This window comes from Crotalus tigris, unplaced genomic scaffold (genome assembly GCF_016545835.1).
Source record: "Crotalus tigris isolate CLP2741 ecotype Arizona unplaced genomic scaffold, ASM1654583v1 scf7180000017560.2302168, whole genome shotgun sequence".
NCBI classification, from domain to species: Eukaryota; Metazoa; Chordata; class Lepidosauria; order Squamata; family Viperidae; genus Crotalus; species Crotalus tigris.
In genome coordinates this window covers 2,192,345-2,208,897 of record NW_024096474.1, presented here as the reverse complement: position 1 = coordinate 2,208,897, position 16,553 = coordinate 2,192,345, and the positions used below count along the sequence as shown (strand labels likewise).

The 16,553-nt window shown below is 36.9% G+C and overlaps 2 protein-coding genes across 5 annotated transcripts in view; one reads left to right on the top strand and one right to left on the bottom strand.

The window, feature by feature from the left end:
• ASTN1 (astrotactin 1) overlaps positions 1–6,054 on the top strand; it is an 88,099-nt gene extending 82,045 nt beyond the window's left edge. For 2 of the 4 annotated variants that reach the window (XM_039348691.1, XM_039348699.1), the window contains exon 16: positions 1,692–6,054. In XM_039348691.1, coding sequence (XP_039204625.1) covers positions 1,692–1,954 — 263 coding nt within the window. In that variant the 3' untranslated portion in view covers positions 1,955–6,054. Of the gene's footprint in view, positions 1–1,651 lie in introns of all 4 variants that reach the window. The other 2 variants (XR_005557335.1, XM_039348707.1) reach the window with 2 other exon arrangements.
• The window catches only part of PAPPA2 (pappalysin 2), a 231,922-nt gene continuing 217,919 nt past the window's right edge, over positions 2,551–16,553 (bottom strand). Inside the window, exons 21-22 of the mRNA XM_039348678.1 lie at positions 14,376–14,474; positions 2,551–12,489 (exon numbers count right to left, since the gene is read on the bottom strand). Of these exons, the coding sequence (XP_039204612.1) occupies positions 12,415–12,489; positions 14,376–14,474 (174 nt within the window). The 3' untranslated portion in view covers positions 2,551–12,414. The remainder of the gene's footprint in view (positions 12,490–14,375; positions 14,475–16,553) is intronic.

The following is a 16,553-nucleotide window of genomic DNA, read 5'->3' as shown; positions in this document are numbered from 1 at the left end:
TGTTTTCTTATATATTGACCCATATACTTTCTAGAGAGATTTTGTCTTGGGTCATGTGCATTTCTGCAGATATGTAGTCTTCTCTTACATATAGTGCAACTCCTCCTCCTCTTTTTATAGACCTGTTTCTTTTGAACAATTTGTATCCATCTATCTGTCCATTCCATTCATGGGTTTCATCCACCCAATTTCTGTTATGCCAACTATGTCATACCCTCCCTCATGTACTATTGCTTCTAGTTTGCCCTCTTTGTTCCCCAAGCTTTGAGCATTTGTGTATAAGCATTTAAGGTTTTTATGCCTGTCCATGGGGGTGTTTCCTATGTCTCCTGGTTGTTGTTTGAGTTCTTTTTTTTTATCTCTGCTTACTTTATTGTTTGATTTGCTTTCTTGGGATTTGTGATTGGTTTTAGGTTCTAGAGTTTCTAGAGATTGGTCGCCCTCCCCTCTCACTTTTAGTTTAAAGCCCTCCTGATGAGTTGGGTCAGTCTTTTTCCAAGTATATTTTTGGCTTTTTTTGTGACGTGTAGCCCATCCCTTGTCAATAGTCCTTTGTGTAGGAAGTGCAGTCCATGATCCAGCGTTGGTGTCGCCAAAGTTTTCTTGGTGACACCAACCCTTTAGCCAATTATTTATTTTTAAGATTCTTTTTCCCTCAATGGGTGTTTGCCTTTTGTTGGGAGAACTGAAGAGAACACTATTTGTGCTCCTAGCTTCTTGACTTCATTGCCTAGATGTTTCTAGTCCCTCACTATTGTACTCAGGTTGTTTGTTGTGTCATTCATCCCAATGAAGGAGGAAGGGGTAGTAGTCTGTGGGCCTAATTATTTTGGCTAGTTTCATAGCCACATCTTTGATTTTTGCTCCAGGGAGACAGCATACCTCCCTGAATTGTATGTTTGGTCTGCAGATGGATGATTCTGTTCCTTTGAGGATAGAATCTCCTCTTACAAACACTCTCCTTTCTTTTTTTGAGGGGTGCTACAATCTGGGGTGCTTTTTTGGTTGTCTCAGGTGTGTTTGTTGATGTGGCTTTTGGGGGGATGTTTGGAATGAGATTTTTAAAATTATTTCAAATATACCTTTTTAGGGATATTTGAAGTTGTCTTTTTGTTAGGTGTCTGCATGTCTTCTTTGAAGGGGGGTTGTGGGTGTGCGTGTTTCCATCTAAGGGGAGGAATCAATTGGTCAGTTCTAGTGGAGCTGTTTCTGGTTGAGTAGGATTGGGCACAAGGGGTTTATTTGTTGCATACTGTTTTTTTCATTGGGAGTTGTGTTTCCTTCTGTGACATACCTCCATTTGTCTTCCTCCAAGGATTTGTCAGTGGGATCAAGTCCTATGGGAGTTATTTCTTCATTATTAGGCTCTGTTTGGGTGGAGCTGTCTTTGTGGTTTGGGTGGAGCTGTCTTTCCTATGTTGGGGTTTGGCAAGAGTTGCCTCTAAGTTCCTGACCTTTTCTAGTAGAAGTTCACATAATTTGCATCTGATGCAGTTGTAGTTGGGGTGTTCTTTTAGCATCAGTACATGGAGCATGTATTGCATACCACGATAGCCTCAGATGCCTGTTCCATGAGTTTGGTGTTTGATAGGCTCTGTCGTGCTGCCTTGCTGCCTTTGGTCCACCATTGCCTCTCCACCACCACCTGCAGGCCTCCCGATTTGCCACTGTTGCCTCGCCTCCACCTGCAGGCCTCCTGGTCCACAAGAAGGACTCCGCTGCCTGTGAGCCTCCGGTTTGCCGTTGCTGTCTCTCCGCCACCTGTAGGGCTCCTGGCTCACTGTTGCTGCTTCTCTGCCACCTGCGGGCCTACGGCTCGCCTATGCTGTCTCTCCGCCTGTATGCCTTCAGGCACACCACTGCTGCTTCTCTGCCACCTGCGGGTCTCCCGGGTTGCTTCTCTGCTGCCTGCGGGCCTCCTGGGTTGCCTTTGCTGTCTCTCCACCACCTGTAGACCTCCTGGGTTGCCGCTACCGCCGCCCACCACTTACAGGCCTCTCGGTTCACCTCTGCTGCTTCTCAGCCACCTGTGGGCCTCCTGGGTTGCCGCTGCCGCCGCCCGTCATCTCTATGCTGCCCCCAGCAGCCTCACCGGTAGCTTGCATTGCCTCCGGCCGCCTCCTTTTCACTTTCCCCAGCTGTCTCACCGGTCCTGTGCTTCACTGGGCCTTTCAGTTAGGCCTCCATTGGTCTAGAGGTTTTCCGGTGTCCTCTTTATTATCCTGCATGGCCGCTCTGTCGGATGGGGGGGGGCGCTCCGGTTCCAGTTCGCTATTCTCTCTCTCTCTCTCTCTTTTCCTTCCCTGCATTGAGCTGCTTAGCTGTGCTCCGGAGCTGGCTCTCATTCTCTGCTGCCAGCTGCCTCCACACGTAGCCATTCGTTTGCTGTGCTCCTATTTGCTGGTGTTTTCCTCTTTGCTCTAATTTCTTCTTTTCCTTTGTCCTTTCTATCTTCCTTATCTAGCTTTCTGGTTCTTTTTCCTCCCTTTTCTTCAGTCTCTCCTAGTACTTTCTTACTTAGTTGGTTGCTTCTCTCTCTTGATCTAATGCTGCTTCCTACGCTGCCGCCATCTTGAAATCAAAAATTTTGAATTCAGAATATTCTAAACAAAAATCTGCATTTTATTTAACAAGAATTTGACAGTATTTTTAACTAAAACAAAAATTCAGTCATGCTTTTTCACAATTTTGATCCATTGTACCCTAGTGATAGTTTTGTTTTTGTTTTTTGCTTCAAATTGCTCCAAGTCAAAACTATTATGTTCAGTCATTCTCTGAACAAGGGATCTCTGGCTGAGGAAAAAGGTCTAAGAAAGGACCAGTGCTATCTCAAACTATTTTTCCAATTGACAGATGTGAGCTTTACCAGCTTCGATATGGTACTATTCATTGGAATAATATCCCTTAATTTGGGTATAAAAGAAGAAAGCAAAAGCTACCTAAACTCATTGATATCTAAGAGCATTTCAGGAATCTTCCTGATTCTTGAAACTTTTGGACAAGAAGATTTTGTTCCAACTATTAATGTACTTATATTTACTGTGTTGTGAAATAAAAGGGACATTTAGGATACTGACCTACAAATGTAGAAGTTCATAAGATTGTTGTTATTAAGCCAATTTTAAAAACCCTTCATTTGGCTATATTTTTATTATTTTAGGATGAAAGAATGAAATCAAATCAAATTTTTCCTATTATCCTTTCGAAGATTTTATACTGTGTATTAGCTTAGTTATCTTTTACTTGTTGTGCAGTTAATATGATCAGTTTCATGCCTTCCCAAAATTCAGTATGATTCTCACTTTTTTGCTGCTTGAATTCTAACTCAAAAGTTTTGCTACTCTCTGTAAAGAGTGCAGTTGGCAGAAGTGTTTTGAAACAGCAGTGTTATTGTTATTCTTAAAAAGATTTCAAAGCAATCATTATTACACCTGTAAAATTCAGATGAACTGAACATCTAACTGAATATTAAATGGCACTGTTAGTAATTTGTGAGATTGAGGAATTACAATGTCTGTTTATTTTTCTCACCAACTGATGTCATCTCCACCCACTCCCAAAATTGTGGTTATTTTTGCTTTCAAGCTCTGAAACCTCATCTGAGCTTGCATAGAAAAGTCTTTACATTTTTATATAGATCGGTTATTAGAAACAAAGGTGCATTTAGCCGTTTGAAATAATTCTCCAGTTCCAAAACAGTTTGAGCTGTTGGGGGGAATTTTATATGGGTCAAATTCAACCTCCACCCTGATTTTGCAATGGTATCCTATACTCTAGCATTACTGAAATCTACTTTTTCAAAATCTGAGTTAAAAGTTTGTGCTTAAATTTGGCTCCCTTAAAATCAAGAATTTTAGCATTACATGGTCTCTTTCCCCCAGAGTTACTGTTATTTCACCTCCTCATGTCTTCCCTATTGATTAGTATCAAATCAAGGATAGCTGATCTTCTTCAGTCCTTTATCTTTATATATCAGAAATGTTCTGAAAAGATCCTGTTTGGCAAAGACGGAATCTTAACAATTGTTAGTGTTTAAATTACTATACCTTCATGCCTCTTGAAATACTTTTTGGAAAGCATCTACATTGCCTCTTTAATTGGAGGCGCCACAATGCTGCTTTTATTTGGTCCTAAAGTAACTTTAATGCTAATGCTCTCTGCAGCATTGCCTAGTTAATTAATTTTGGTTTTCTGAGCAGGAGTAAACAGTTTTAAGCCATAGTGTAATTTTCTCCTTTCTCTTGCTTCTATATCTTTTAACTGTTATATTCAAGCATTGGAATCATATCCATTATACTTATTTGCCATTCTGTACTTAGATATTAAGTGTATCTTATTCCCAAACTCTGAAGAGCATTATGTAGACAATGAAGACTATGTACTTAATGAACCAATGTATTTTCTGGTTGGTTTGTTTGCTTTTGAGTGGTTTAAGAAGCTCCATTTCAGCAACCATCTCATTTTCTATAGTACACAAGTGAATCTTACTATCACGCATTGAGTTTGATCCTCTATTTGTCTGTCCTCCTTCAGGATGGTTATTTCCACTATCCAGCTTTAAGCTTATCAACAGCAAAGGTCACTTGCTGCTTTATGCTTTAACACTTTCTTCAAAAACTGCTATAATTTAGCATTTGCTGCAAATATATGTCAGGTTTTCAGGCAAGAAAACGAACATTATGATTGCAGATTCTGCTCCATTCATCTTCACCTTTTCTTTTTAGAGCACCAAAGAAGGCTTTTCTTCATTCTTGTTTATTTCACAAGTTTTTATCTTAGCCAAAATCAACTATTGATATAAGGGGGGAAATTGTTAAAGAACCTCCCCTTCAACTCCCCTGCCAAAATTCTGTTATTTCAAACTCTGTGAAGTTCCTCCTTGAAAGCAAACTGCTTTATATTTTACAAGTTCTGCATGGTCAGCAGAAAGCAATCAGCCCTTCATTCTCAGTGGGCTATCAGCAGCTCCCCAGACAGACACATTGTAATAAGAAGCTTTTCGAGATATTATTTTTCACGGCTCAGTGCACAGTCCATCAGAACATACAGCTCCTCTGATCAAGCTTCTCTTTTCCTCTGGGCAATGTTATGAGAATTGTCATAGTGGTGGCCTGAAAGGACTGCAATAAACAGTGATAATGCCTTTACACAGAAGAGGACACACTTAGGATCAAAGAACCTCTAAGCTCTAAAACATTGGGAAGATGCCAATGCATGAAATGCCGGCACAAATTACCATTTGGAGAATCAGGTACAGATGTCTCTTTCAGCTTTGGTAAAAACTCTAGAAAGGTGAACCTGACTGCATAGGACATAAATAGGTTTACAATGTGATGCTTTCAGAAATATAACTAGCAAGATTAATTACCTCAATATGCTATGATCTTTGAAATAAGTAGGCATCAAGCAGCCTCCTCTATTATATATGTACAACCAACACAAGAACCTAAGTACACATCTAAATTACAATTGACAGGTAAGGGTAAGGGAAAATCTCAATTTCAGGTCTTTTAGGCCTGAATTGCTGTTAAGTATTAAGACTAAACACCCTTAACAATATTTCTACAATCTTAATGGGCTATAACTCATAGCACTGACTTTATCAGAATTGTAATGTTAACAAGGTAGTATCCTGTAGCTTTTAATTAGTCCAAGATATTGGTAGATCTCCAGGTTGGAGGGCCTGCTACTGCAAGTCCATGCTGCAATTTGCATTCTACCACTCCCAGCTGCTACAACAATTTGCATTCTACCACTCCCAGCTGCTACAACATAACACAGGGCAGATTATCCACATAAATTCATGGTATAGTACATTGTAGAGTAAATGTGCACTTTAGAAAGACATTCCTATTACTGCAGAAGGCAAATTGTAAAAAAAAAACATGAATAGAGAAGGATTCTGGCTAAATCCTCTGTTTCCCCAGTGATCCAAACAAAAATAGCACCTCTTGATAGCAAGTGTAACATTGGGCCTGTTTCTGACAACTATTTAATACTGCTCCATTTCCAGCAAAATTATTTATTTGTTATTAAGTATTAAAGTGAACAAAAGAAAAAATATATAACCTGTATAATAGTGTATTTGTGCAATGAGGTATTACACCAGCATGGCCATTGTAAATCAACATTTCATTTTGCAGGGAACTATTTAAGGCAGTTCTCTCTTTATTTTGGGCTTTTCTTCCTTGGTTCCTATTGGGAACAAATTAATCTGCCATGTGAAACTCCATACATTGGATCTCCAAGAACTTCTATATGTTGATTCCAAGGTCTGAAATGTGAGTCAGCCATTGAATTATTTCTTTCACTAGCAAAGGCAGGTCTGCAGCACAGTAGGCTTATATTTAACTTCAGGGACAACATATTGATATATATAAATTCTTTTTGCCAAACTACTGTCCTAGAAAACTCATGCTGAGATGGATTTTTTTCTTGGAAATTCTGTTCATTTCACATCAAAGGTAACAAGATGGAGTAAGACACAGATGATCAGTGGATTATTTAATTTTATAGATTTTTATAAAAAAAATATCAAATACAAAACAAAAACAAAAAATAGCAGCAGCCTCGACTGTGAATAAAGCTATCCTTCTAAAAGGGGACATGATGTGCTGTGTTGCTAAAGGCAATCCTGTATTCTCGTACTGTAAAAATGAGCAATTCACTAAAATGATTTTTCCTCAATTGATATCTTCAATCAGTTCTATTGGAGGAATGCAATAAATCTTTGTCCTCAATGCTCTATTCACAGAAATATAGCTCCTAACTCATCTAATTTGAGATAATTAGCTAGTTTACTGCTATTGTAAGCAATTGGGAAAACCATCCAGTCAGTGGGTGAAAGCTGTCAATCAGTGACATCTATCTGTATATTTGCTAGGCCTTGGAACTGAATTTCAGAAACTCAGGTAGTATCATATGATGTGACTGAGGTGTGAAAGACACAGCTGTTGGGAGTACAGATTATATCTTGCCCCAAATACCAGAAAATTACCAATTTCTTATCATCAATCTTTAAAGTGTCTCTACCACTACGGGTTAAACTAGAGTAATGCTTAACAGGCACCAAGATGACCTTTGCATTTGTTCCTTAGTGGGCAGCCCCCAGTTTTTCCTAAAAGACCACTTTGGATGGCTACTGTATCCCCTCTAGAAGGAACTGGCAAGCAGCATTCATAGGAGAGAGGAAATTAAGCCTTCCTCTGGATTCCCTCTTCCCTCCCCCAACAATGTCTTGATCTCCATAGTGTTGGTGATAGAGGGAATCTTGTTTCTCATAACATCATTTCAAATGAAACACAAAAGTGAATAAAAGGGGTTGTGTTGCTGTGGAAATCACCATCCCATTCAATCTCACTTCACCCTCTGGAGAGAGTACCAATATAATTACACAAGTTCCTGAATGCTTCATCCATACATAACCAATAAATAAAGATATACCTCTTTAATTTTTTTTTTCTGAAAAACATATTTTTTTAAAAAAAGGAAATAAAAGTCTGATTTGTAAAGGGTGGTGGGAATTTTCCCAATTAAAAAAGTGTGCTGTGGCCAACGTCTGGTGCACATACTACAGTGACATGCTTGCATAATTCTAGAGGATCTACAGATCTTTCTGGGTTAGGGGTCAATGCTTCTCTGCCCTTAAACGATTTCTTCCTATGCCTCCTTCATATACACATTGATTTAAATACATATTAATGAAAACAAATCCAGGCAGTAGAACTTATTCCAGCTTACCCAACAGTGCAATCACATTTCAAACATCTGTTTCTATTTAAATGCAGATTATAAATCTCTGGGTGTCAAATAAGACATAATCTGATACTTTAAGAAAATTATCATTGACTGCAGAAGTAGGTAACTTCAAGCAGTTTTTCCTCTCTCTGCTAGAGTCCCCAACTGTACTTTGCTTGGATAAGGCAATTGTTGCAGAGACATAGCAATTCCTTATGAACCCAGATAGATGGTTGCAAATCATACAGAACTTTCTATATGGTGAACATCTCAGTATGTTCAGGTCCTTTAGCCCATTAAGCCATGTTAACTAAATAGTATTCCTGTGAGCTTTTAAAGTGTCATACTGGGGTTAATTTACCATTCAAACTTGCAGAGGGGCCAGAAAGAGATGAAATTACTCCATTATCTGTACAAATGTCATGATCATTCCCAGATGAAGAGGACCAAAATGAGGCAATTAAGGTTTCAGACTCAAGGGAAGCATGATACATTTTGGTATAGATTTTATACCAGGTTGACATTTTTATAGCATAATTCAAAACCTGTTTTTTTAAAACACACACACACACACACACACACACACACACACAAAACTATCCTATTGTAATTCTGCATCATGAAGTAAATTTTAAGTGTGCTAGACAGTGTCTGATCAAATATGCCTAGTGGTGAGGACAAGCCTATCAGTAGTGACCATTCAGAAAGTTTTCATAAAGTTGTGGATTTAAATAGTTAAAACATGGATTGGAAAAGTAGGTTGTGTATGTATGTATGTATGTATGTATGTATGTATGTATGTATGTATATATATAGTGATGTTATAGTAAAGATAGCTAAACTTCTAATTTCTGAGTGTTGATGACAAGTTTCCTTTATCAAATTATATATATGCATATATTTCATTTAAAAGAAATGTGGAAGCATACATTGAATACCCATGATGAGGCCATATATACAATAAGCAAAATCAAGCAGTAACACTTTCCTTGAATTGCATCTCTTCAGGCTATTATTCCCTGAAGACATACAATCTTTCTACCCCAAAGCACGAAATCGGCTAGAAGATTCTTAGTAAACAACACTGTACTTTATCCTTTCCTTTTCTGCACGAAGAGGAAGTACAAGTTCTATGTGAAAGGTAGATTACTCTTCAAACAGAATAACTGCAAAAAAGACCTAAAATAAGATGTGGAAGCTGATGGGAACCAAGAGAAAAGAATTACATTACACAGGGCTACAAAAGTGTGGGAATTCTGCTAATGGAATTATGCAAAAGAATGCTAAATGAAATTAAGAAGTGACAAAGGAAAACAAAAATCACATAAAGTAATGATTGCTGCAAAATTACAGATGAAAGATACTGTATAATGTGCAAGTGGAGAAAGAGAAAGAATAAATGGGCTAAAGGTCTAGATAAAATTGGATTATTGAAACATTTGCAATAAGATTTTTGAATTAATTATAATGAACACACAGCTAATGGGAAATAAACTCTTTTTTATAAGGCAAAAGAAAGATAAACAATGTCATGATTTCAAAAACTGGACACTAGAGGGGACTAAAGTTTTTGGGTAGAGGAAAGATTCACAAGCCTGAAAAATGTTGCAACATGTTATAACAAGAATAAAATATTGAAGAAGACTTTTGAAGAATGGAATCAGAAAATGGTAGCCACAGTTTCAACAATATAGTAATGATGTCAGCTTCCATGGATAAATTATTTGTTATTGAAGAAATGACAGAATAAAGTTTATCTGACACAATAGAGATGGCACCTCAAGTAGATTTAGAACTGACAGATCAAGAGAATGATCTAGAAAAGGATGTTTCACTGGATCTACAAAACACACTGGTTGAGGTTTTAAAATTTAAAAGGGAAATACAAATGACAAACCAAGAGAATGACTTGGGATGCGTGGATTTTGTTTTCCTACTTGACTTACAAAACAGGCTTGTTAAAACCTTAAACAACTCTGAGCAATGAGACAAAGAATAAATGAAGATAAAACAAATCCAGCAATATTTGAATGAACTAAAAATTAAGATTGCTTGAGGTAAAAGGAAGGAACATGAGATTCAAGAACATGGTTAACCCAAGATATGTTATTACTTCTAGTAACCCTTTATGTACATACTATTGAGATGAGGATTGAAAAAATGGTATTTTATGAATTTGGTTATAGATGAGAGATAGTATATGGCAAGGGTCTTCAAATTTGGCCCTTTTATGACTTGTGAACTTCAACTCCCAGAATTCCTCAGCCAGGCCCCTGGTATATGGGATGAAAAGATAAATATTTATAGCCTTAGAGTGGATTAAGGGTTATTACATTTCTTTATACTTGCGATGAAGGTTGGAAGACACTTCTTTATATATTTATTTTCTCTATATTATATTCTTTATTACTTTTCTTTTTCTGCACTTTTTACTTCTTTCTATTCTTTTTTCTGTCTTTTAGTTTGTATTAGAAATTATATAATCAAAATTCTTAATGAAATCACGTATATATTAAAATATAAATAGTGTTCAAAGAGGAAAAATGATAATAAGGCTATCATAAATATTCACTGTTGGGATATGGTAAAATTGTAAGCATAGGTGGTATAAATCTTAAAACATAGATGTAATTTGCCTACAGAATGGCTGGCTCATTTAATGGGAAGGGTTTGATAAATGGATGAATGTTGTTATCACTATTCTCCTTCGGGGAAAGATAGCAAGACCGAGTAAAATATTTACAATGGGATTTGTTAAATGTATTTGGGAAAATGTTTTGCAGAATTCTAATCCAGCTTTATGCCAGGCAAGTGGTGAGCAACCAGTTTTTAGCAGGTCACTAAGAAATGCATGAATATGAAACATAAATACATACAAAAGAAATACATTATACATTGATTTAGAGAAAGTGTGTAATGTGAATACATTAAATTATGGATGATCTGAATGAGTATAGAGTTGAAAGTTGATTGCTAAATTGGTAAGAAGAGTGATGAAAGAAAAGTATGTGTGAGAATAAACAGAGGTTGGTGTCTCATTCTTTTACTGTATTTATGGTTACCTGTACTGTATAAGAAATCTTTGAAGTGGATTGGTTGGCAACATTTTTGAAAGATTTGCAGCAAATTTTAGATGGGTAGGCTGACAGAGTTAATAACAGTATGGATTTTAAAATTGATGCATCAAAGATCAAGGAAGCTGTGTTTAGAGCATGTTTGTTACTCATATATAAATACTAAAACTAGAAAAAGTAAATAAGTTTATGTATCTCCCTACAATGTTTACAAAAGAATGGAAACTAGAGAAATTTTAAGAGATGAAAAGATAATGGCAAGTATTTGGTCTGTTGTGTGGAATGAATATTTGTAAAATGCAAAAATGGTTTTGTTTAATAGGATGCTTCTGCTTTCTTTATTATAAGGAGAGTTCAGAATGACAGAAGCAGCATCCCAGTTAAAGTCAGCAGAATAGAGCTGAACTGGGTTGCTTAAGAAGTGTCTGTGTATAAAACAAAAGGGAAAGTGTCAAGACTGAATGGATGTTGAATAAACAGTTATCAGTTCAATATAAAAGAAGTAGACTGAAACAATGTAGTTTTATAAAGAGAATAAATATTTAATTGCAAAATAATTATGAGGAAAGAGTGAATGAGTCAAAAGGAAGGGGAAGAAGGAGGAAGGTCAGATGGAGCAGATGAAGTCCTCCAAAGGAAACAAGTTGAAAGACCCATTTGTATAAAGCAGTGTATGACACAGAAGAAGTAAGGGTGATTTGGAAGGGTAGAAATGGAATGAAAAGCATAGTGACTGGTGTGGTTTGAAAATACATTAAGCTTTATGGTTTTTTTTTCCTTTTATCTTATGCCTTTCATTTCTTTAAGTTACTACTTGTAGTGCTGCTTAGGAAATAGGGGGATAGGTATGTGTGCCTAGTAAAAAAAAAAATCAGGCCTGGTTTCTTTGTGGTAGAAGTGCAGACAGATATGACTGACAGAGCGTTCTCATACATGACTTTAAGTCTGCAGTTGAGTGTTATATAATTTAGGGAAAAAAGCAATTTCTGCTTCATTTAGATATTTATAAGCTCCCCATTGGAATTCTGCTGGATTTCTGGAAATGTTCATTACATGATCCCACATTTCTAATGTAGTGTATTTCACAGCAGCATGGTTTAGTTTACTAAACAGCAAGTAAAAATATTATATAGATTTGTAATAAAATTATGTTTAAATATTTGCAGACAGATCACATTTCCCTCCCTGCTTAGCTAAATCAAGCTCTAGAGGGGCGCACACCAATAAAACATCAGAGCAAAGACACAGTTTAGGTGGCAAGCCATTGATGCGGCAAGGAAAGTAGCTTTCGGGCTTGGTTCAGATCCAGTTTGCCAGCAGAACTGACAAGACCCTATTGTATTTCAGTTCTGATGGAAAAGAAGTTGTCCAAAGGTGGTAAGGGTGTTTTGTTTTCTCGCTCTCCTCTCCACCCCTTTCTTCAAAAATTTCCTTCTCCTTTATGCACTTACACATCAAGTGCAGGATCTTTATGACCAGACTTCCCCTGAATCTTTTTCTTCAGCCTTTGCTGTTCTCCTATTTATGCTTTCCCTCAAGACTTTGTAATTTCCTCCAATTTGAACCTTGGCAGCACAATGTGTCCTGGTGGCAGCTGCAGGCGCTACTGATTTTCTTCTGCTGCTGGATCCCGGCAGGTGCATTCATCCTGATCACAGCCATTGGGAAACAGAACAACCTAAAGGATTGGAAGAGCAATGGCATTTAGGATAACAGAGGCTTAATTCAGGGAAGTATCTCTTCTACCCTTCACTCATATGGATCAGTAGTACAACTTAGAACTATTTATCAGCTATTTATTCTTCAAATTTTCCAAGACAATGTTATAGAGACCAGGAACCCAAGAGCAAAATAAAAAGTTCTAGCAGAACTGAAGCAGAATAAAACCAAATTGGTTTCCACCCACAACACTTAACTTAAGACAGTTTCATTTCTTTATTCAACAAGAGCAGGAACTAAATTCTAAGCTGCTTATAGGTTCTGCTCAATTCGAGAACCTAACAGACTATATTTGCTAAAAAAGCATGCTAGTTCTCTGTTATCCACTAAAGCAACTTCTTTTCCAGACTTCCACACTAACCTAAGAAACAGTTGAGGTGGATTTAAGAATTGCATTATGAGTTGCTTTAGTGATCATCAGATGCCATGTGCAAGGGGAAAATAATACCCTCTTCTTCTTTAGAAAAGCTTTCAAAATATGGATTTTGAAACAGGCCAGAAGCCATGCTAATTTGTGATCTTGTTTGACTGATGATGAGTGGTTGGAATTTTCTTTTTTGCATATTTCCTCAGGGCATTGGTATTTCTCTCTTTGCTGTATGTTTTGATTATGATTTTGAGTCTTCTTGATTTGGTGGCTCTTTAAATTTAATGAAGCATGCATAGACTTCCCATTCTACCAGCACTGATGAAATCTGTAACACACTTCATGAAGCACTTCTTGTTGAATGAGTTTTACCTGGGCACAATGATAAGTGTTCTTAGAAAAGATAATCTGTATATACCTGCCATTCCATTCATCTTCATCCGTAGTTTTATATAAAATGGGAACTCATTCAATGCAGTGTTTAAAAGAGCTGCACTTATGTTTAAATATTTGCAGACAGGAGTAGTTAAGGGAAAGCCAGAGACTGTGAGCTGGTCTCTTTGTGTGCCTCAATAGTTTCTTTCTGGAGAGTTCCCTGTCCTTGCTGTTTGTATGACTTGAAAAAGACATATGAATTCTGCTTATATTTTCCATACCAGCAATCAACTTCTTTGGGACCATCACTTGAGCAACCTTGAGAGTTTGAGACGATTTCTTTGACAAATGACACAAATGCCCTTTTTCTGGTACAATTGTGCCACACAAAATACATCATTTATAAAGAAATGATCTTTCTGTGGCTGTTTAAAAAAACCAAACTAATAAAAACATCCAGCTTCACTTTTGGTTAATTCATCTCCTATGTAAATCCAGTTATTTTAATGCAGCAGGTCAAGACGTTCAGCATATAATTTATACACAGAAATCCGGGACAAGACGCTACCTATAAATTTGCCATATGTATTTGTGGATAAGTCCATCCATGGATAAGCGAGCCAGTTTGTTGTACTGGTACAGGTGCTGGCCTTAGGCATGAAAGCCAGCTGGGTGACTTTGGGTCAGTCACACTCACTCAGCTCAACTCACTTGCCAGGGTTGTTGTTGTGGGGAAAATAGAAGGAAGAAGAAATATTATGTGTGTTCACCACTTTGAGTTAGTTATAAAATAATAAAATTTATTAGATAAAATCTAATAAATAAGTGAATAAATAATAATTGTTGATTTTTTTTAACCAAAATACCATGAAAAAATGTACCACCCGTAGATAAGCCGATCCACATTTTTCATGGTATTTTGGTTAAAAATTTCACACGTGAATGAGCTTGTCTATGTGTATATATGGGAAATGCAGGTACTTAAATGTGTGTGTGTGTGTTATATATTTTCTGGATAAGCTGAACTTTCTTTGGACATCTTTCGGCATTTAAAATTCTCGGCTTATCTGCAAATATGTAAGGTATATTCCATTTTCAGTTACCTTCTTTGAGGAGACTGTGGAGGAACAACAGTCACCCCCATCATACTGACAATAGGCTCGGTTGTTGATTGTGTCACACCAGCCATCGGCATGGAAAGGCTGTAAAGAAAGAGAAAAAAAGCATTCGGTGAATGAAGTGCAACAGGGAAAATCAATTAAGTCTGGCACTCACATGTTAGAAACAATATATGGAAACAGCTTTTTTTGTAAAACAAGAGAAGAGAAACAGACCATCAAAACAGCTATACCGATTCAATGACAAGAATTACTAAATATGTAGACATACTACTGATTTAGTTATCATGGTTGAAGAATGCAGATATATATATGACAGATGATTAAATGACCCCCAAGAAATGGTTCTCCTGCCACAAATTGATATGCATTCAGGACTATCCATTCAGAAGAAGTCAATTTAAATTAAGTGAAATCAAGTTCATGTATATTTTTGAGTTATATGAGGTTAATGAGAGAGATAATTTGTCAAAACAAATACTGGATATTTCCAACATGAAAGTGAAGCAACAAATTAACACGAATGCTTGAAAGACCTGGGATCATATCACATGTCATTCTTATTGGTAATGCTATTTGTAAATAAAAACTTGCTGTTATGTAATCAAGGAGGGATGTTTTAATACATTGTGCCTATAACAGTTTAAGATACATGGTCAATGAGGATGTTATGGCAATATCACCTCTCTACTGTATTCTTAGAGAATAACAGGTAAACAAGAAAACCAATATAACTAAGGAGAGATAACTTGACTCTCCCCACATTTTTTGCTGTATTCCACACAGTAGGGTTTGTTTACCTAGACAATGATTCATTTGCAAAGCCAGAAAATCATGACAATTAGAACATAGAATAATGTTGGAAGAGACCTTGGAAGGAGACCAGATACCATTTCAGGCAAACGGTTGTTCAGTCTCTTTTTGAAAGCTTCCAGTGATGGAGCACCCAAAACTTCTGAAGGCAAGCTATTCCATTGGATGATTGCTCTAACCATTAGGAATTTTCTTCTTAGTTCTAGGTTACATCTCTCCTTGGTTAGTTTCCTTCCATTGTTTCTTCTCTTGCCTTTTGGTGCTTTGGAAAATAGTTTGACCCCCTCAAATATTGGAACAGTGCTATTAGGTCCCCCCCCCCTAGTCCTTCTTTTCAATAAAGTAGACATACCCAATTCCTGTAACTGTTCTTCATATGTTTTAGTCTCCAGCCCCCTAATCATTTTGTTGCTCTTCTCTGCACAGAGTCTCAATTCTTTTTTGTATTGTGGTGACCAGAACTGGATGCAGTATTCCAAGTGTGGTCTTACTATGGCTTTGTAAAGTGGTACTATAACTTTATGTGATCTTAATTCTATCCTTCTATTAATGCAGCCTAAGGCTGCATTGGCTTTTTTGGCTGCTGCTGCACACTGTTGGTTCCTATTCAAGTGATTGTCCACCAGGACTCCAAGATCCCTCTCACAGTTACTGACATTAAGACAAGTTTCACCTAGTCTGTAATAGTAGTTGTAGTTCACAAATACAACTACTAACTGCCTATTGTAGTGAATGCTGGTTTAAAATGACTTCCAGATCAGCATCTAAAGAGAGGAAATCCTGGGATGAGGAAAGTATAATAGATGCCCAAATTTATCCCAGTATGAATATATTTTTCACCATTTGAAATGGTAGAGATAACAGCAATTAAGAGTTATATGATATGAAGAGTCATAGCAATATGACTCTTAATTGCTCTTATCTCAACCATTTCAAATGGCAAAAAATATATTGAAACTGAGATAAATTTGGGCATCTATTATAATTATAGGCAACCATGATAATTCATGTTAAAATGCTTATAAGAGGAAAAATGGAAGTTAAAAATAATGAGAAGAAAAATGAAAGAACAAAAACAATAAAATGGGACATAAAATATGTTGGAAATCATAGGTTCTTAACTACTGCTAAGTAATGCGAATTAAATGGTGGCTGGATCAGTTGGAATGGTAAGGAACTAGAATTCAGGTCCTTTGCATTCCACCATACTTGGAATTTCAGTTAGATTTCCCATCACTTAACCTAAAACAAGTCAGAATGGAAATTTGTGTGTGTGTGTGTGTGTGTGTGTGTGTGTTTGTGTGTAGGTCTTTCGTTATTCAGGTTTTCTCCCACGTCAAATTGGAAGTG